Below are 21,851 nucleotides of genomic sequence, written 5' to 3' on the forward strand. Positions count from 1 at the left end.
TGTAATCGAGAGCATCCAGTGCAAGATGTGTACCAGGTGTGCTGCTTTTATATAGCCTTCCACTTCATGGCAGGCCCTAATGCTGTAGATGGCATAGAAAGCATTTCGGTACCATGGAGAAAACCTGCTCCATGTAGCAACACCTGTGGAGGGGAAAAAATAATAATAATAAAAATAAAAATTAACATTTCCATAGAGCTGGTGAATTCCCACTCACAGTCACACCTACGGGCAATTTAGAGTCTCCAACCAAACTTTTTGATGCCTTACGAATGTTTGCCTTTCGGCTCTCGGGTCATTAAGGACGACTGGTTAGAGCGTTAGCCTCACAGTTCTGAGGTGCGGGGTTCAGTCCCCGCCTATGTTCTCCCCGTGCCTGCGTGGGTTTTCTCCGGGCACTCCGGTTTCCTCCCACATCCCAAAAACATGCATTAATTGGAGACTCTAAATTGCCCGTAGGCATGACTGTGAGTGCGAATGGTTGTTAGTTTCTATGTGCCCTGCGATTGGCTGGTAACCAGTTCAGGGTGTACCCCGCCTCCTGCCCGATGACAGCTGGGATAGGCTCCAGCACGCCCGCGACCCTAGTGAGGAGAAGCAGCTCAGAAAATGGATGGATGGATGGGTCATTAAGGCAGTTGTCGGACTGTCGTTAAGATAAATTCGTGAAATTCTTCCATGTTTTCTCATAAAAACTACAATTTCAATCCTGCGTAACGGACCAAACACAGTAATCTACGTCAGCCTGCCAACTTCCAGCCAATCATGGAGAGAGACGTCATCAATAGGCGAAGGACCCGGATCCAATCTTGAATGATGACCCGGACCACATCAGCAACATCGTCACTAGTTGAAGGTTTGTTGACAAAGCTTCTTTGACTATAAGACACCGTGACCTCAACTTGGACGCGCATATGGTAATTATGATGGGTAATATTGAGAAATGTCTCAGCAACATTAACATATAAAACCGTTTGAAGCGTATTATCTAGTCGGATGAAGAGACGTTGGCAGAGAGCTAGCAAAAATGCTAGCAAGCCAAGTCAAGTCAAATCATTGTCGCTAAACGATAGCTTTCATAAACGGCAGTTACGCGCAAAACTAAAGAAGATTCAAGGTTTTATCATTGTTTCGATTGACAGTAAAAGGTAAGGTCGTCTCTTCGTCGCCATATCACATTGCGCTGACGCAGCTTGGCTTATACTGCAATATTTTGAAACAAAATGAATCATCAAATTGTAAACGTCGTGGCAAATGTTGGAATTGTATGGTCTGCGAAAATGTGCTTTATATATGTAATTTTAAATACAATCATAAATGTACTATGAGGGTCATATGGACAACAATTATGTATAAAACAGCAGTGGTTCGCAAAGTGTGGTGTGGTGGGGCCTCCCTCTAGTGGTACATGCAAGAATCCAAATTAACGGTTCAAACTGCATGTTGCAGCGGTTTCAATTTATGTTTTGTTTTTTTTTAAATACAGTTGAGTACTTTTCTTAAGTACAATTCACTTGTATTGAACTTTTAAGTATAATACATTTGGATTTAATCATTTAGGAATATTTTTCAAACATTTATTTCGGTACAATTTTTATTTAACTTTATGTGCAATACATTTAATTTGTATCAGTAAGTAAAATATTTTATTTTCTATATTTAAATACAGTGTTAATAGTCCAACTGTGCATAGTACATACACTTTTTAGGAATAAAACCTGCAGCTCATTTTTGATGAACACTTGAGCCGACGACGGTACTGTATTTTAATGTTGGTCATTATGGTGATACTTATAACTTATGTATTTATTTTTGAGGTTGTATTGGGGTAAATGTATTGGGGGACTAATCTTAATTTGTGATTAAAACATCTAAGCGATGTGGTTGGGCCAGCCAAGTGTCATTTACTGTACTATAAACTAATCCTGCTGTAATTGGCGGGTGAGTCGCCATGACGATGGATCGCTATCAGATTTACCCAGAAACCATAGCATCTTTAAGTTTTTAAAATGCTGTTTTATGAAAGTTAAACAACGAATTCCATAAATAGTTGATATAATGTGAACGTAATGATCTTATGTCTGTTTCTGCACCCCGTTTTTTTTTTTTTTTAACTTGCACCATGAGTCAGAGGCATATCTTGGCAGATGACTTCACTAGGATCAGCTAATGTGATAATAATTACGTTGGAGTTAGAACAATGCCTTCTTTAAAATGCAGTGTTAAGATTAAACTCTAGTTTGCTCCAAGATTAGATAACAGTAAATATGATCGTAAATTATAAAATAGATGAGATGTAGATAGAATGACAGTCAAGAGTATATTCTCTTGCAATTATTTCATTAAATATTTAAAAAATGAAAAAAAAAAACAATAGGTGCTGGATGGAAAACTGCAGGCCTCTAAAAAAAAGTAGGTGTAGCGGTGTAAATTACACCTATGTATCAATATTATTTGTGAAGGAACACAAAACTGCATCTTTTTTGGTTCTTGGAAGGTTCAAGTTAGGCTCTACGTCCGCCAGGCAACTCAACAAAGTCCTCTACATTGATATATATATGTATATGTATATGTGTATATATATGTATATATATAAGGGGACTAACTGAATTGAATTGTTGACATTTTTGCAGATTTATTATAAAAGAAAAACTGAAATATCACAAAGCCATTCAGACCCTTTGCTCAGTATTTAGTAGAAGCACCCTTTTGAGTAATACAGCCATGAGTCTTTTTGGGAATGATGCAACAATCTTTTCACACCTGGATTTGGGGATCCTCTGCCATTCCTACTTGCAGATCCTCTCCAGTTCTGTCAGGTTGGATGGTGAACGTTGGTGGGCAGCCATTTTCAGGTCTCTCCAGAGATGCTCAATTGCATTTAAATCAGGGCTCTGGCTGCGCAAATCAACAACAGTCAGGGAGTTGTTCTGAAGCCACTCCTTTGTTATTTTAGCTGTATGCTTAGGGTCATTGTCTTGTTGGAAGGTGAACCTTCGGCCCAGTCTGAGGTCCTGAGCTCTCTGGAGAAGGATTTCGTCCTTCGGCCTTGCCACAATTCATTCTCTGAGCTCTTCAGGCAGTTCCTTTGACTTCATGATTCAAATTTGCTCTGACATGCACTGTGTGCTGTAAGGTCTTATATAGACAAACATGTGGCTTTCCTAATCAAGTCCAATCAGTATAATCAAACACAGCTGGACTCCAATGAAGGTGTAGAACCATCTCAAGGATGATCAGAAGAAATGGACAGCACCCGAGTTAAATAGATGAGTGCCACAGCAAAAGGTCTGAATACTTTTATGGTTGTTATATTGCAGTTTTTCTTTTTTAATAAATCTGCAAACATTTCAACAATTCCATATTTAAGGGGGTCTGAATACTTTCCATACCCACTGTATATATGTATGTGTGTGTGTGTGTGTGTGTCTGTGTATATATATTAGACTTGACACCGATTTTATCAGCCTGATCGGTATCTGCCGATAATTAGCATTTTATGCTGATCGGCTAATGGGCTTTAATGTCATAATTCGCCGATCCGATCAATGATGTCATTGATTGGCTCCGCAAAAGACATTGACTCCGCGTCGCCATCGTGCACAGTATATTTGAATCCAAAAGCGAATTTATTTTTAGCCTTGTCGCGTTTCTTTTGACGTAGTACTGTAAATATCTGACGGCCAATAAACGTCGACCCTGTGGGACAGACAAGACATAATGCCCGATCAGACTACAAGAGAAATTTGCTCTTTCACGATTGCACTATGTCAGACTACTGCAATAAAATCTTGTATTTCGATACCACCGCACCCCGTTTTTTACGATCATTGGGCTTTATTTTATCAACTCAAATGCGACCGGATACACTCGTTACCGTGGTGACGACAAAAACATTGACTCGCGCCGACTGTATTATAAGGACAAAATGGGGGGAAAACGTGTGTTGGTGGTCATCGGTGCTCAGGACAGGAGAGGACGTTCGTTTAAGGCTTGCTTGAGGTATGTTCACATACGTTTAATATGTAATATGCAAGCAGGTAACAAAAACGTTATGTAGCCTAGCAAGCTAGTGTTAGCACTAACGGTTGTACGTAAACAAGCCGCCGTTCTGTCGAATCATGCTCTAAAGTTACGGTGTGGGTGAAGTAATTTAATTACAATAAAGTAATTTAATTACAGTAAGTTAGCACCCATTATTTTTGTCATGTTGTAATGTTGGTTTGACCTGACTGATTAGAATACACAATCTGACTAGAGCAGTGATTTCCAACCTTTATGGAGCCAAGGAACATATTTTACAGTTGGAAAATCTCACGGCACACCAACAAACAAAAATGTCACAAAAGGTGGATACATTAATTACTGTATGTACTTCCTGCCAACTTATAGAAGACCATTCCTTTGTTCTGTCTGTCACTATGCCTCACTGGCATAAATAGATGAACAAAGATAAATTATTTATCGTAAGTATATTTTTTTCAGCAATTAAGTATACACAGTAAATGAACAGGTCATTTAAACATTGCTCCATCTTGCAATTGGATCGGTGATCGTTTTTTTTAAACTTGCTGATCGGTGATCGGCCCCAAAAATCCTGATCGTGTAAAGCCTAGTATATATATAAATTTTGGTCCGTGTAAAAGATATATATATATATATAGAGAGAGAGAGCGAGAGAGAGAGAGAGAGAGAGAGAGAGAGATTCCATTCATGTCTGATAACCTATAATATACTTGAAAATATACTTATTTTTGTCCTCCGACCCTCCATTTCAATTACACATAGTGGAAGTCTAGATATGGTTTTAAATTCATAATAAACAGCAAAACCAATTAACTTGAAATTTGTCTTGTAGTCTGATCTTCAATAATCATGATATTAATCTGCAGTGTAGCCCATTATGACTCCACGGTGCGCTCCTTACCTCTGTCATGACAGCATCATGGACTGGAATCCCTCAGCTGTGCAGGTTGTCCTCTTGGCTACCAGCTCGGCCCTTACAGCCGTCTTCTACAATGTGTACAGGAACAGAGCAGCAACAGTGACCAAAATAAAGGTCTGCCACATTCAGAACACGCTCCCTCCCCCACAATGTCACAATAATGTGGGTGTATTACAGGTGACATACAATAGAAATCTCTCCTGTGCACAGGAAGCCAAGAAAGTTTCCATTGACCAGGATTTGAAAATTATCCTGTCAGAAACACCTGGTAGATGTTTCCCTTATGCAGTCATCGAGGGTGAGTAGACCAGTGCTTTCCAACCACTCTGCTGCGGTACATAAGTGCCGTGAGAGATTATCAGGTGTGCCATGGGAAATGATCCAATTTCACTTAATTGGTCCGAAAATTTCTTATTTATTACAGGGCATCTTTGTTCATGGGCATAGTTGTACAGCCATTGAAATAATTCAATTCCCTTTTTAAGACGTGTTTCTGAGATGCTCTTGAAACGCATCATAAACTGTCTGCAAGCACACACAACCAGGATTATTCAAAGAGACAGCAGATGAGATGCATAATGGCTGTTGCAGAGCTGAAAAAATGTTCAGCAAAATGTCATGTAAGTTGAGTAAAACCGTTAAAACTTTAATGATCTAGCTCATTTTTTACAAATTAATAGGTAACATAAATGAAATTAATTCGGCGTTATCAGTCAATCTGATTATTTACTCAGTTCATTGAGTAATCGGTTTGGACAGTGATTTGCAAAGTGTGGGTCACCATATAAATTGAATCACCTAATTCATCTCTGTAATTATCAAGAAGCAATAATTAAGCTGTGATATATTGCAATATGTAAAGTCCGTGTTTTGAAAGACGTGCAAGTAAAATGGCCCGAGTCGATGTTCGTATTTTCTACCTGTTAAAAATGACTTCATCTTAGGTTTAATATTGTAAAATTTTATTTTTAAGTGTTCAGATTCTGCCAGTCAGAATACTGGCTTAACATTCCAGTATTTGCACTTGATTATCCATCCATCCATTTTCTGAGCCGCTTCTCCTCACTAGGGTCGCGGGCGTGCTGGAACCTATCCCAGCTGTCATTGGGCAGGAGGCAGGGTACACCCTGAACTGGTTGCCAGCCAATCGCAGGGCACATACAAACAAACACAACCATTCGCGCTCACAGTCACACCTACGGGCAATTTAGAGTCTCCAATTAATGCATGTTTTTGGGATGTGGAAGGAAACCGGAGTGCCCGGAGAAAACCCACGCAGGTACGGGGAGAACATGCAAACTCCACACAGGCGGTGGAGACCAGTGCAACAAATATGAAACGCAGCGGATCTATACAATTCACGTGAATGGCCTATTTTGAGTTCAAAATGGCGAATTTCGCCGAAAGGCGACTGATTTGCATGTATGTATGTACTGAAGTTGCTTCCGTCTCCTGTACATTTTTCATCCGTCCCTCACATTTGACCCTCTGGTATGTTGAGCTGAACCACACAAATAAGATCCGATCTGACTCTGCAATATCTGTATGTAGTTACTCCTCATACCCACACATGCTCAATGATGCTGCTGAAAAATATTTTTCTTTCTTTCTTTCTTTCTTTTGTTCTCTGAGCGTTCAGAAAGCCCCTGAGACAAGGCTTCGTTTCTGTTTATTTTGGTTGACCATAACCTACGGCAATAATAAAAACAAGCCCCTATTGTCCAACACGAATACCCTAAAAAAAAGTCTTCTTCCTATTCATTCTCAAAGCTGCCACATGCACACCCTGCTTACTTCCTAGTTCTCCAACAAACACCAGTCACTTTCATGCAGCCATGCATATTTGGTGTCCTTTGGAACTTATGAACACACCACGACCAGTAACTGACCGAATATTCAATAGGCCAAACTACTATTGGGGTACCATCTGTCATTCTTTGCAGGTGTCGTGAGGTCTGTGAAGGAAAGTCTCAACAGTCAGTTTCTTGACAACTGCAAAGGTGTCATTGAGAGACTGACTTTGAAGGAGGAGAAAATGGTGTGGAACAATGCCACTCACCTGTGGTAAGCCAGCAAACAAGCATGTCAAATGTGTTAGCATGTTGTGGGAGGCATGATTAGGTTTTAAAAAAGTGTCATATGTGCAGGAGCAACACTCAGAAAGTCATCCACCAGCGCACCAACACCGTTCCATTTGTGCTCGGCCCCCACGATGATGACATCACTGCCACTGTACGTATCATGCGGCCGCTTGAGGCTGCAGAGTTGAATCTAGAGACCACGTATGAGAACTTTCACCCAGCAGTACAGTCCCTGTCCAGCGCTATTGGCAACTTCATTAGTGGTGAGCGACCCAAAGGCATTCACGAAACAGAGGAGATGTTGCGTGTGGGAGACAGTGTCACAGGCGTAGGCGAGCTGGTGCTGGACAACAACATCATTAAGCTCCAGCCCCCGAAGGACGGCTTCTCTTATTTCCTCACTCGCCTGGACTACGACGGTCTCCTGAGGAAGCAGGAGAGAGATGTCAGACTGTGGCGGATTCTGACTGTGATCGCCGGCGTCGCTGCCTGTTCCACCTTCTTCTACCTTCTATGGAAACAGTATGTGTGCCACAGACAGAGGAAGCGTGTGAAGCGCATGCTTCAAGAGTTGGATGAGCAAGAGAGGAAAAACAAGGGAGACCAAAATGTGGAGGAAAGCGGCGTGCAGTCCAGCAGGTGCACCGTGTGTTTGTACCAGGAGCGCTCCTGCGTCTTTCTGGAGTGTGGTCATGTGTGCACGTGCACGAGATGCTACGAGATTCTGCCAGAGCCAAAGAAATGTCCCATCTGCAGGGCAACTATAGACAGGATGGTGCTCATTTACAATATCTAAAGATAAATGTGGTCCAGCTTGCATCACGCTGACCCTTTTGTTCAAACTTTATTTTCAACCATCCTTACGTTTTCATGGCTGTGGGCACCTGACTAAATTGTCTTGAGTGACTGTTTTGTATTCATTTTTGAGGGAATGGGAGAATGTTTGAAGTTTTTTAACTCATCCAAGTCAGAACGGTCAGTTTATGATAGCAAAAAAGGCACAGATGGGCAAAGTACTTTAAGCAATATAAGTGTGCAGTAATGCATTAATACTTATCAGTGACAGGAGTGTGCAAATGCTGTGACAGATCTCCAAAGATCCACACAGCAATAATGACACAACAAGAGATTTGCAAAACGGCAAAGTGGCACTAAACTTCAACTTAACTGAAGTAATTGGCAAGGGAAAAGAAGCTGTTGAAATGTCTGCTGGTTTTGGTGTGCAGTGTTTTTAATAGCGCCTACCAGAGGGAATGGTGGTGTCCAGGGTGGGATGAGTCAGGATTTTGCCTGCCAGTTTCATTTTTCGTGTCACATTGAGCAGTTGACTTTCCTGAAAGAGTTGCCTGCAGCTCAGCTTCCTAATAACTGATGTTTTCTCTCTCTTTCGACCGTGAGCTGGTTGAGGCTTAATTAGTGAGCGTTTTTTTGTTTTTTTGTTTTCCCCCCTCAATTGATTCAAGACAGTATTTTTAATTGTCAATCAGTTATACATATTATTTTTTTTGGGGGGGGGAGTCCATTTTTGAATCAACTTACCAAAACTATGGCTGAAGAGAAAGCTACAATTATTTAAGCCATTTACCCTTTTTCCAAAATCACGATGACTTGGTGGTATAAAAAGGAGTTTACTTGTGGTGCCACTGGGAAAAGGGAAGACCAACCTGAAGTACGTGTGACATAATGGCAAAGCGGGCCAGACAGACAGCTTCACAATCATGTCTGGCCACAATCATGTCAGCATAATTTCCTTCCTCTGGTTGGTTGACGCAAGCCAAGTTTGATCAGCAAAACACCTCTGTAGTGATCTGCACATATGAATATTGAATACAATAAATAATAAAAAATTTTGGTGAGTATGGTGTATTTAAATGTGTTTTTGTCTTATGAGATGAATATTAATTCTGACTTGCTCTGTGTGGCACAGTTGTGCAGTTATATTAATATATATATAAACAGTAATGTAGTTAATTAATGTATTGTTTCTCTTAACACAATCAACACAGTAATACAACTATTAACAAAGGAGGTGAAGGGAGGCCACACTGGATATAAAAAGTCAACAACCCCCTCCTGAAATTACAGGTTTTTCTGCCTGGGGTTAAGGCAGGAGTCTGTGTACAATTCTAAGGACTCATAAATATTGGTCAGATTTCAAAACGCTTTGGATAAAATTGATGAAGGGGTGATTTTTTTACATATATTTTCCAAATATTGATGAAGACAAAAAGGGCTGTAGCAAATGGGGACTTGATTCATCCAGGGGAAAATGGAGGGTGCTTTAGCACCACCAAGTGGCTGTGTGCAATGCTTGGGTGGGTGAGATTAGGGGCGGTTTAAATCAGGTAAATCCCCATTGAAGGCCCAGATACCAAATCCACAGACGCCGCTGGCATTAAAAGGACCACACACCCTGGCTTTCATACACAATAGTTTAGTTTTTAACCATCCATAGAGAATAATGGTCACTTTGTGATAGAAATAAAGACACAGAATAAATTATTTTTTAAATTGCGTTTTCTCCCACTGCACGGCCAAATGAAAGTAGTTTAGGTGTGGGCGCTCAGCTAAATTACTATGTTGTGGAAAAAAATCTTTTATGATCAATTTGCTTAAATTTCTAGTCAAAGAGCATTTCAAACCAAAATACCTGAAACATAACTGCATTATATATGTGTGTATGTATATAGATATATATAATATATGTGTGTGTATGTGTATATGTATGTATATATATATATATGCATGTATATATCCATCCATATATATATAAATATAGATATATCCATCCATATATATATATACATCCATCTATCCATCCATTTTCTGAGCCGCTTCTCCTCACTAGGGTCGTGGGCGTGCTGGAGCCTATCCCAGCTATCATCGGGCATGAGGCGGGGTACACCCTGAACTGGTTGCCAGCCAATCGCAGGGCACATACAAACAAACAACCATTCGCACTCACAGTCATGCATACGGGCAATTTAGAGTCTCCAATTCATGCATGTTTTTGGGATGTGGGAGGATACCGGAGTGCCCGGAGAAAACCCACACAGGCACGGGGAGAACATGCAAACTCCACACAGTCGGGGCCGGGATTTGAACCCAGGTCCTCAGAACTGTGAGGCTGACGCTCTAACCAGTCGCCCACCGTGCTGCCAGATATTATATATATATAATATATATATATATATATGTATATTATATATTATATATATGTATATTATATATATTATATATATATAATATATATTATATATATATATATGTGTATAATATATATATATATATATATATATACACGGCACGGTGGGCGACTGGTTAGAGCGTCAGCCTCACAGTTCTGAGGACCTGGGTTCAATCCTGCCTCACCTGTGTCCCAAAAACATGCATTCATTGAGGACTCTAAATTGACCGTAGGCATGACTGTGAGTGCGAATGGTTGTTTGTTCCTATGTGACCTGCGATTGGCTGGCAACCAGTTCAGGGTGTACCCCGCCTCCTGCCCGATGACAGCTGGGATAGGCTCCAGCACGCCCGCGACCCGAGTGAGGAGAAGCGGCTCAGAAAATGGATGGATATATATATATACGTATGTATACATTTTTCATAGTTTCCTCACTTTAATGTTCATGACACAACAATAAGGAAGAGACTGGGCAAAAAATGGCATTCATGGCAGAGTTCAAAGGTGAAAACCACTGCTCACCAAAAGGAACATAAAGGCTCATCTTACTTTTGCAAAAACATCTGAATGATTCACAAGACTTTTGGGAGAGTATTATATGGACTGACGAGATGAAAGTTGAGTTTTTTGGAAGGTGTGTTTCCCGTTACATCTAGAGTAAATGTAGCACAGCATTTCAGAAAAAGAACATACCAACAGTCAAATGGTGGTGGTAGTGTCTCGGGCTGCTTCTCCTTAAGGACCTGGACAACTTGGTGTGATTGATGGAAGAATTAATTCTGCTCTTTATCAGAAAATCCTGAAGGAGAATGTTCGGCCATGAGTTCGTGACCTCAAGCTGAAGCACACTTGGGTTCTGCCGCAAGACAACGATCCAAAACACACCAGCAAGTCAATTTCTGAATGGCTTTAAAAAACTAAATGAAGGTTTTGGAGTGGCCTCGTCAAAGTCCAGATTTGAATCCGATTGAAATGCAGTGGCATGACCTTAAAAAGGCCGTTCATGCTCGAAAACCCTCCATTTTTATCAGTCAAACAATTCTGCAAGAAAGAGATGACCAAAATAGCTCCACAGAGATGTAAAAGACTCATCGCCGCATATAGAAAATGCTTGATTTCAGTTCGGCTGAAGATGCCCCAACCAGTTCCTAGGTTTGGGGGGGCCATTACTTTTTTTACACCGGGCCAGGTAACTTTGAATACTTTTTCCCCCCTTAATAAATGAAATCACCAGTTTGATGATCAGAAAAATTACAGAGGGAAAACTATGCAAAAATATATGAATTTGAGAAGGGGGCTTTATATATATATATATGTATATGTAAAGCACACACACAGTACAATAAACTGATATAAATATACAGTACAGTACTTCTAATGGCTTCTATTTCAGGCATGGGGATGTGGGAGTCTTAATTTGCAAAAGGCTCATAGAGCACGCTATTCACCCTGTAAATGGTAGATTTTGCCTTTTGACTTGTAACACAAAGTTGTTCGCAGAAAATACAGTTAACCCCTCCCGAACTCACCTTCTCGTGATTTTATTCTGAAGAACCGAATTAGCGACTATTGATTGAAGAGTTCACCGACTGGCGCTTATCTTCGTATTTTGTGCTCTTCTTGTAACACCCTATTAGACCCCTCCCAAACGCCATGCTCCGTCTAACAGTCGCCATGTTGGAGGAGTAGCTAGGATTGGCCACGAGCTGATAACTGGCAGTCTTGACAGCAAACAGCAGAGTGATGAAAAGTCCAGTGGAGGTCCGACAGTGTGTCGAGGCTGCTTGTGTGGTTGATGCTATAGAAAGCAGCGTGCCACCCAGTGGTAAGCCTCTCTAGATAATGGAGAGGAAGGTCCGCTCGAGCGTTGGCTAGCTGCTCAATGTAAGGTATAGTAAATGCCAAACTAAAAATGGAGTCATTTGCAATAAATGTATTTCAGAAATGAGAGGTTCTGACATGGAGACACACTGCACAGCAGCATACTTGTACTAAATTTGATGCAATTTACTTTGTATCATGTAATCTGTAAGCAATTTATTTTTAAGGATCATGTAAAATGAGTTTGAAATGGTAAAGTGTTTTGGGATCATAGTATGGGGTTAAAACTATTAATATAGGCAATTTCAAACATTTTCCGGCACGGTATCCATTACTTTTGCGCTTGGTCCCAAACTCCTGCAAAGAGCAAGGCTTCACTGTATTCCCACCTTGTTGTTGTTTTTGACATATTTGTAATTCAAGGATTCCTTTGTGTTGAACATAGCTGCTGGCTGTAAGGCTGCCAAACCAAATCAGTTTCTTCAGTGGGGATCTGAACCAGACCTGAGCTTGAACACTTGCAACATGATGAAATAGCGATGTAATGAGGTGGACCGAAGACCTGTACACAATCAGATTTTTGAGGGACCGGATGTTGGTTATCATAGAATCCAGAGGGACGTGGAGGCGTGGGGGCGTTTGTTTGACCGAGACCATAGGTGAACCATTGAGGAGGACTGTGGGTTTGGAGAGATGGAGGTTTAAGTTAGTGTTGATCTTTGCAGACAGTTGTATTTTCTCACCTTAAATTTCATCATTTACAAAAATCAAGTGGCCCACTTCTCACCTGTTGTCACAGAGGTTCTCTGGGATGTCAATGTCACATCCGCCTTCAAGGCTATAGCAGGACATGCCGTCCTCCAAATGTCTTTTGAATGAATCCCTGGGGAGGAAAGTTTTCCACTTTTCAGACGCACTACACCGAGAGATGAATGACCCTCTTTCTGCGAACAAACTCACCTGCCCTGCTTTTTTCTCGTATTCTTTTGGACGCAATCCAAAATACAGCAGGTGATGAACATCATAGACATGATGAATATTATGCCAATACTGACAATGGATGCAAGAACAGCCACTCGGAAACCACTGTCTTTGTACAGAGACAAAGCTGGAGAGAGAGGATATATTTCATGTTTAGAGCTGAATGTGTTCCATCATTATATAGTAAACGTTGTGAGTCACAGAAAAACAGCAAATTAATGTTCAAAAGTTCTGTCCACTTCACATTTGTCCCACATCAATATTTTTTTAATTGTATTTTATTACCTCAGCGAGAAAGGGATGTCGGCAATGATAAATCAAGGGAATTATAAATTGTTAGCATGGTGATAAGATGATCTTCTCCTCCGGTGTCTCAGTCTACGGCATAGTTATTACGCATTTGGCGCTGCGCAACTAACTTTTTCAGTTAGTCACTCCAGCACATGATTTGGTCGCACCATTTTTTGAGGCAATACAGCATGACCATGGCATACCATAGTTTCGTGTGAAGTAAAGATTGACAGTGACTCGAGATATGATATTTGCTAAGTATGTTACTGGATAGATTTGTTAGTTTTGCTAGCTTCATAACAAAGTTATTAAAACCTTTGCACATGACTCTGTGTTTGTTATAATGAGTGAAATGAAAACGCTCTTTGCAGTTAATGGAATATTAAAGATTATTCTATAGATTGTTCCGATCTAGAATCCACACACAACTAATCTATTTGCTTGTGGGACAATTACAATGTGTTTCCATCACGATATCTCTTTGTCAACTTACGTTTGCAGGAGAGTTCCCCCACCCAGCGGGGCCTGTTGGCATCCATGACGCACTTGAGCTCACCTCCTACCAGCCTGTGTTTGGTTGGGCACTGCAAGGAAATGGTTGTGCCCACACTGCGGCCATTGCCCGCGTTGATGATGTGGTTGCCCAAGCGAGGCGAGGGGAGAGGCGGGCACTGATCCTGGAAATGCACTAAAAAGACACAGTCTTCATCAATGAAGATTAATGAGCCCATTCCAGAAGAAGCCATGCAGACCCAAACCATGACACTGCTTGTTTGGGATCAAGACCAGATCCTTTCTTTTACAAAGCTTTAGTCTTATGGTAAAGGTTCATCTTTGTCTAGTCCATAAACATTTGTCCCACAGGTTTTTTAGGCTTGTCTCTTGCTGCATGGTCTTCCTATTGTTCTTGTGATGAGTGGTTTGAATTTTCTAGCGTAGCCTCCCACCTTTAGTTCATGAAGTCCTCTGCAAACCGTAGATTGTGATACCTTCACTCCTGCCCTCTGGAGGTTGTCGGTGATATCACAAACTGTTGTTTTTAGGCTTTTTTTTGGTCTATCAATAACTCCTGCTGTTTTCCTGGATCTACCTGTGACATGTCTGTTGCCTGTTACACCAGTAACTACTTTCTCCTCCAAGACATTGCAAATTATTTTCTCAGCTTCACAATTGTTGTTTATCCACGAGTGATGAACTGAAATTTTGGCAGCTGAAATGTTTCAGCCGAAATAAGCCCAAAAGTGCATTTTCGGTTTCGGACCGAAGGACTTTTGTCACCAAAATAAAATGGCCGAAATAACATGTTGTTAATGGTGCTTACTGATAGCTACTATCCGCTACTAAGGTGGAATGCTTGTTGCATGCTATGTATTTGCGCCGCCCCGGCTATATTCGAGCTACAGCTAACGTGGCTATATACGATGTCGAGCCGCGGAAGCAAAAGCACGTGCCCAACTCGTCCGTTGTCAGTGCAGCCTAAGTCACTAATCATCGACTCCATGACCGTGAAGAAACTACATGTTGACAATTATCGTTATCACAAAGGACGGAGGGAGTATAAGACGGAAGACAAACAGCGGGGAAGCCCGTTGCTAAGCTATTGTGTCCTGAAGTCGGAAAACACCAAAATAAGTCACTGCGTGGTACAGTACACAAATTAGTATGTCTATTGAAGGAAATGCTGAAATATATCCGATAACGCTAGACAGCTACATAAAGACAGGGACCATAAACCGGACATGAATTAACACCTCACTTCTGCTACATCACTTGAGAAAACAAATATTTCGAGTGCACTGTATGAGATAACCGTTATTAGTCCCACAATGGGGAATTTGCATAATTTCAGCAGCAATAGTGGAATCAGGAAACACAAAAAGAACATTCATAAGAAGAGCATTACAAGATTGATGCAATCAATACAGTCAAATAACAAATATTGAAGCCATCATTTATTAACTATTACAATTATAGAGTAATGATTATGTTGTGAAACTGAACAGTATGCAGAATTATTTTTATCCTACTTCATATCATACAGCAATAACTGTCCCATGGTAATGTTCTTGACATCATTTTAAAAATATGTAAAATTAAACAAATTATTCTGGAAGTGAATTACTATAGGTTGACAGCTCTGCAGTCATAGCCATAAGTGCAATTTTATGAATGATTGGCATAGTTTTATAATTAATAATTGGCGGGTTTCATTTCCTTTTAGATTTTAATAAATTTAAAGCTCTTTGTGGTGCATTTTTTGGATGAAAAGCATTTACAAATTAAATTTGATTAAAAAGCTCTTTCTGTGTTTTGGCTTTCGGTTTTCAGCATTGGGCTCCCCAGTTTCGGTTTTCGGTTTTGGTCAAGAATTTCCATTTCGGTATCATCTTCATTTCACTATTTTCCACACGTGGACAGCTCTCTGGTTTTCATGTTGATTACACCACTAAATAGTATAAATGTAATCTGCATGTGCAAAACACAAGTGTGAAACTCAGTGCAATTTATTATTTTAATAATCAATGCAACATTTGACAGACAGCCCAACAAATGCACCTGTCTGACACATGTTCCAATATTTTTTTTTCATGCATAAAATGGGTGGGCTAAAACAAAAGGCCCTATCTTCTAAGTTGTGTATCAGATCCAGATATAAATCCTGTATCGAAATGTCTTCGTTTCTGTACTTAGGTAGATTTTTGGGGGGTATTTGTGCTTTACTCGAGTGTTTTTCTGGTGGTTTTTTACTGCCTACATTTGAAAACAGGTAGCTGTCTGTACTTCCTTGTTTTTTGTTTTGTTTTTCCCCAACCTTCTCAGAAGAGGACACCATGTAAAAAAATATATATACGCAGTTGAGATTTTATGATTAAGATTTTGAGGTCTTAGACAGCAGCAACATGGGTGAATGTGAACCAGGGAACATTAAGGACGAGAGCGACAGATTCAGAGAGGCAACATGCTCCCTATCCATGGCTTCATGAAGAGAATAATTCATGTTGTCTGCTATAAAAATGATTCATGGCGAATGTGTTGTCTTCTACCAACAGCATGCAACATCAGTGTGTTTTTTTTCTCAGTACGAATGATAAAAGAGGAAAACTATTTTGTGTGCAGATCTAGATCTATTCTGTGCCGTTATAATAATTTTACTTTTGTACTAAAGTAGATTTCAGAGGAGCGCTTTTATTGAAGTACAGGAATGTACTTTACCAGTCTTTTTCTGTAGCCTACTTCTACTGACACTCTACTTATAAAGAGTGTGAGCAAGTACTATTGCCACCTTACTGTAACTATATAAAGAGAAATGACTTTTTTTTAAAAAACAAAACTTTTTATTCATTGAGTATCTCACGACACGTGTTTAAATACATCATCATCATCAATACATAGTCTCGATTAAGGTCATTAGGGCAAAGGTCTAAAACAAGCAACTGAACACGGGTAACAATGTAGACGTTGATAGCAATCATTTTACCCGAGTTGATCTGGTAACTTCCATCCATCCGTCCATCCATTTTGGACTCATTTGCTTTAGAAGCCAAGGGCATGATGACGGTCCAAACGAGGCTCTCCGCGCGTCGTGCACCAATAATCTGCACACATTCCAGACACTGAACAAGTGCGTAAAGTGGTAGGAGAAGTACGACGCGCAGGCGCGACTTTGATTGTCACGTGACGGCAACATGACATTGGAGATAAATCGGGTCGGCTCGCTGCTTGGTTTAGTGATTCGAAATCATCATGTCCGTTCAGTGGGAGAGCGCCTCGTGGTGACGTCATCGTCATTGAATACACAGATCTGGCGATCTGTTCGCTTCTTTTCTTTATTTCTTTGTTCATTCATTCATTGTATTTATTGCATCAGTCTGTAAGCCAGCTAAAATGTGATACTTCCACACAGCCTAGTGTGCCTGCACTGTGGAGGGAGGGTCAAGAAGTCTGCACTGATGTGTACTTGCTTAAAGTGGGGGGGAGAAAGAGAAAAATGGCATCCAGCCTTCTTTTTCATTATGCAGAACTGGGTGTAACGTGGATGAATTTGATCAACATCATAAAAATCCTAATCAAGAACAACTGTGAGTTTTGGTTCTTACCAGAGGTGTAAAAGTGCTCAACATTATGCACGATATATAAAAAAAAGAAAAAAAGTTAAAGGTAGAAGTACTAATTCAACTCCTTAAGTAAAAAAAAAAAAAAAAAAAAAAAAAAGTTTACTGTCAACTATATACAATACCCTTTTTGATCACTTGGCACGTCGGAAAAAAAACCACATAATAGTTTCCCATTTTTATGAACTTGCATCATGTGCTTTACTGAGAAGAAAAAAAGCAAAACAACATAAAAATGCCAAATTAGCTAAGCATAACAAGTGAAAAAAAATACTTCTTAGCTGTCCATCCATCCATTTTCAACACCGCTTATCCTTGTTAGGGTCGCGGGACGCTGGAGCCTATCCCAGCTGACTTCGGGCGAAAGGCGGACTACACCCTGAACTGGTCACCAGTCAGTCACAGGGCACATATAGACACGGACAACCATTCGCACTCACATTCACACCGTCACTGAGTGGGAACTGAACCCACGCTGCCTGCACCAAAGTCAGGCGAGTGTACCACTACACCATCAGTGACTACTTCTTAGCTGTATGTATTTTTTTCAAATTAGAAAGATAATTTTTGAATGCCAGAATACTGGTGTTTTTCTTTTTAGCTGGCACAACACAACACATTTGCTATGAATCAAACAATTCTATTCGGTAAGGTGCGGAATATCTGGCTTCCTCAAAATTGTCGTTAATACTCTGTGCTTCACGTTCCTCTGTCACTGCTGTTTCTGTTTTTACTACCATATACACTAAGTCCCCACAATCAAGATCTCAACCGCAGTGGACTCTCTCTATTTACATACATCTTTTTTTTTTTTTTTTTTAATGTGTGGTCATCTGTGGAAGTTAAGAAAATGTAACGAGGCTATTTTGACAAAGTGAGATGTAGGAAGTACATATATCGTTGTAGGTTTTCAAACGTAGGGAGTCAAGTAAAAAAAAATATTGTCATAAAAATTTATACTCAAGTTATAAGGTGCAGATACCTTAAAACTCTACTTAATTATAGTGACACAGTTGTACTTCATTACCCCCCCCCCCCCACACACACACACACACACTGTTTCTTATTATTTACCCACCACAAGATTTTTTTAAATTTTTATTTATTTTATAATTTTTTTTTTGGGGGGGGGGTTCACAAGGATGAACAGGGTAATGAAACAAGGCACAGAAAAGTCTCATCTTATGTATTTCTCGTGAAACAGGAAACAGGTGCAACCACACAAAAGAAGAAGCCACTTTACCAATCAATGTAAAGCACCTTTGTCTACATTTGTAATGCAAATACATTTTCTGTAAATGTGACGAGTGAGGCAACTTAATGCATCATTTACTTTGCTTGAATGTAACCTGTGGTGTGGTTCTGATGGAATTGCATCTTTGAGACTTTTGCACGCTAAGAGAAAATTAGGTTCAAAACACATTACAGCACTTCTTTGTGGCTTTGTGCAGAATGTTAGATCTTCCTTAATCACAATACAATCACAGTTTAGGGGATTTTTTACAGTTGTTTTCTGGTTTACAGCCGTTGTTAGGAGAAGAATGGCTAGTGTGCATGTTGTAATGTCCTACAAAAATCCCCCAAATCCCATTTTACCAAAAGACATCGGTCATCTGGGATGTCATTTGGAAATGCAAATGTTTCTGGGCCACACAGATGTCTACACACACAAAAACACGCACGCACACTAAAGTCAACATCTGGTAAAAGGCTTACGTTTCAATGGCAAATGACTGCTTTCCCATTACACCCATTCTCTTCAGCTGTGATGGGAAAGGATCAACTCTCTCAGACTTCTGAACGAATACAGTACGTGAGGACATAACTGTTTGTAACCCGCTGTTAAAGAAAGACAACCCCACAATTATCTCTGATATTCAGCAACTTGAAACTGATTAAAGTAATAACAGATACACATGTAAATGAAAATTAAGTACTGTACTGGAAATCAGCCATTATTTTGAAATTGTGCTCCAACATAATTATTATTGTTCGTCAAATGAAACTAGCCTCAGCAAACGTTCTGGTCGCCTTAAGTTTTGTTCCATAACCTTTTGAGGTAATAACTGTAATCAAATGATTTCTGTAACTCTCTCAATGAGACTTGAGGGCCCGTCAACAGACAAACATTTTTATCTCTCCTTCCTGAGCAAGGGGGACCTGGAGGACGGGGGGGGGTGTCGCACTCCACAGCCTCCCTGGTATGGTCTATTCAGGTGTTCTGAAAAGGAGCAGAGCCAATGTGGCGCCCTAGGTGAGATTTTATACGGCGCCCCTCTCCATCGTCAATTTACGTACGCTAACCAAAAAAAGGTGAAAAGTAGCGTTTTTAACATTGCCTTTCATTTATAAGGTAACATGCCGCACAATTTTAAATATAAAATAGAACATTTTCTTCATCGTCAATTTACGTACGCTTACCAAAAAATGGCGAATAGCAGCGGGTTTCAAATTTGCCGTGAATTTTTAACATGCCACACAACTCTAAATATAAAATAGAACATTTTCTTCATTTTCTTACTGTATCGTTACTGCCAAACAAATCATGCGAGTAACTTGTTGCAAGTATCTTTAGAAAGCATCTTTTCCTACTATGGTACTCGTAGTGGTGTTTGTTTCATCCCGTTTGCTTTCAGCTGTGGCTCGGTACATTGCTTTTATGTTCTGGGCAGGAACACTGATTTCGAAGTATGTATAGTTGATCTTGCTCCTATTGTTTTATGTAATTGTTAATATTAATTAAAATTTACTTTTACTTTACTTTACTAGTTAATGGCAATACCTCTTTTTAATGTAATTATATTAATTGAAGGTGAATTTTCACCCAATTTTATTGGCGCCCCCTTGAGGCTGTGGCACCTTTAGCATGTGCTAATCTCGCCTATTGGACGAGCCGGCCCTGTGAGGATGGTCGGACGGAAAGACGAAGCGCAGTATGGTTTTCTTCCTGCTTGTGCCACAGTGGACCAGTTTCTACATTTTGTCAGCGCCCTGGAGGATGCATGATGGGACTTTGCCTAACCTTGCCTTTGTGCTTTGTGGACTTGGACAAGGCATTCGACTGAGTTCCTTGTGGACTCCTGCGGGGGTTGCTCCATGAGTATGGGGTACAAGATCCCCTGATATGGGCCGTTTGGTGCCTGTACAACGGGTGTCACAGTTTTGTCTGGATTGCCGACAATAAATTGGGTTTGTTTTTGGTGAAGTTTATTTGTATAGCTCTTAAATCACAAACGAGTCTCAAAGGGCTTCACAGGCCCACAGTTCGCAATGATTGATGACGTCCCCTAATCTAAACCTCCCAATCGGGCATGGAGGAACTCAAAACAAACAATCTACAATGTTAATTAAAATGAGGTAAGTATCCTTCGGGAAACTTCTGCCTCAGGAAATGGCCCGGTCGGTCGGAGCAGAATCCTCCACAACAACAACTCTGGGCAACTGGTCCACCTCAGATCTTGTCCCATTTGGTTGGTCCAGAATCCATACAGCAACAGCCTCAGATTCAGTCATCGTCGCCTAGCCCTCTCCCCAAGTAGGAGAGGAGGGGGGAAGCGATAAACAAATCGCTGAGGGTTGGACTCTACCAAGGCTGTCTTATATCACTGATTCAGTTCACAACCTTTATAGACGGAGTTTCTAGGCACAACTGTGGTGTTTAAGGGGTCCAGTTTCACGGTCCAGTATTCCGCCTCTGAATTTTTGCAGATGCGTACTCTGTATCGGTCTGTCGTGGTAAAGAAGGAGCTGAGCCCAAAGGCAAAGCTCTCGATTTACTGGTCGATCTACGTTCCTACTCTCACCTATGGTCACAAGCTGTGGGTCGTGACCGCAAGAACAAGAAGAAGAAGAATCACCTTTTATTGTCATGAACATGCATGCATGCACACGAAATTTGTTCTCTGCATTTAACCCATCACAGTGAACACATACACGTTAGTGGAACACACTGGAGCAGGGGGCAGCTGAAGCGCCCAGGGAGCATCTCGGGGTATTGGTGTCTTGCTCAAGGACACCACAGCCATGAGTCCGCGGGATGTTGGCGGATGGTCCAGTCGGGGTCTTGAACCTAGGTCCCCCACTTTGGCAGGCGATGATCTTAACCATTAGGCCACAGCTGCAAGATTGCTGATAGGATAAGGTAAGAAACTCATCACCCGGAAGGTGCTCAGAGTTGAGCCGCTGCTCCTCCGCAAGAGAGGAGCCAGATGAGGTGGCTCGAGCATCTGGTTCGGGTGCCCCTGGACGCCTCCCTGTTGAGGTGATCCGAGCACGTCCCACAGGCATGAAGCCCTGGGGACGACCCATGGCACGCTGGAGAGACTATGTCTCCCATCTGGCGCGGGAAAGGCCTGGGATCCCACTGGAAGAGCTGGACCAAGTGGCTAGGGAGAGTGTGGAGTCCTTCCAAGGGTCAGCGATGAGATCCTGCC

The 21,851-nt window shown here is 40.9% G+C and overlaps 2 protein-coding genes across 3 annotated transcripts; one reads left to right on the forward strand and one right to left on the reverse strand.

Annotated features, from left to right (window-relative positions):
• The first annotated feature begins 651 nt into the window (after positions 1–651).
• On the forward strand, positions 652–8,890 carry mul1b (mitochondrial E3 ubiquitin protein ligase 1b). Of its 2 annotated transcripts, none has more exons than XM_061794091.1 (5): positions 652–856; positions 4,942–5,059; positions 5,156–5,243; positions 6,889–7,009; positions 7,093–8,890. In XM_061794091.1, exons 2-5 carry the CDS (start codon positions 4,946–4,948, stop codon positions 7,820–7,822), a joined length of 1,053 nt encoding a protein of 350 aa, XP_061650075.1. In that variant the 5' UTR covers positions 652–856; positions 4,942–4,945; the 3' UTR covers positions 7,823–8,890. The 2 variants fall into 2 exon arrangements, with proteins under 2 accessions (XP_061650075.1, XP_061650064.1); XM_061794080.1 differs by having other exon boundaries at positions 789–917.
• A 3,241-nt stretch (positions 8,891–12,131) lies between these two features.
• LOC133487484 (uncharacterized) lies at positions 12,132–17,768 on the reverse strand. Its single transcript, XM_061794116.1, has 5 exons — positions 16,785–17,768; positions 13,800–13,994; positions 12,995–13,142; positions 12,822–12,917; positions 12,132–12,711 (listed from the first exon to the last, which is right to left on the reverse strand). Exons 1-5 carry the CDS (start codon positions 16,855–16,857, stop codon positions 12,453–12,455), a joined length of 771 nt encoding a protein of 256 aa, XP_061650100.1. The 5' UTR covers positions 16,858–17,768; the 3' UTR covers positions 12,132–12,452.
• Between the last annotated feature and the right edge of the window lie 4,083 nt (positions 17,769–21,851).

This window comes from Phyllopteryx taeniolatus, chromosome 1, assembly GCF_024500385.1.
Source record: "Phyllopteryx taeniolatus isolate TA_2022b chromosome 1, UOR_Ptae_1.2, whole genome shotgun sequence".
NCBI lineage: Eukaryota > Metazoa > Chordata > Actinopteri > Syngnathiformes > Syngnathidae > Phyllopteryx > Phyllopteryx taeniolatus.

Coding starts and splice junctions, on each gene's coding strand:
- mul1b (XM_061794091.1), top strand. CDS start 4,946: ATGGACTGGAATCCCTCAGCTGTGCAGGTTGTCCTCTTGGCTACCAGC. Junction 5,244..6,888: donor CCCTTATGCAGTCATCGAGG/GTGAGTAGACCA, acceptor CATTCTTTGCAG/GTGTCGTGAGGTCTGTGAAG. Junction 7,010..7,092: donor AACAATGCCACTCACCTGTG/GTAAGCCAGCAA, acceptor TCATATGTGCAG/GAGCAACACTCAGAAAGTCA.
- LOC133487484 (XM_061794116.1), bottom strand. CDS start 16,857: ATGCCCTTGGCTTCTAAAGCAAATGAGTCCAAAATGGATGGACGGATG. Junction 13,995..16,784: donor AAGTTACCAGATCAACTCGG/GTAAAATGATTG, acceptor GTGTCTTTTTAG/TGCATTTCCAGGATCAGTGC. Junction 12,712..12,821: donor GAGAACCTCTGTGACAACAG/GTGAGAAGTGGG, acceptor CCAAACCCACAG/TCCTCCTCAATGGTTCACCT.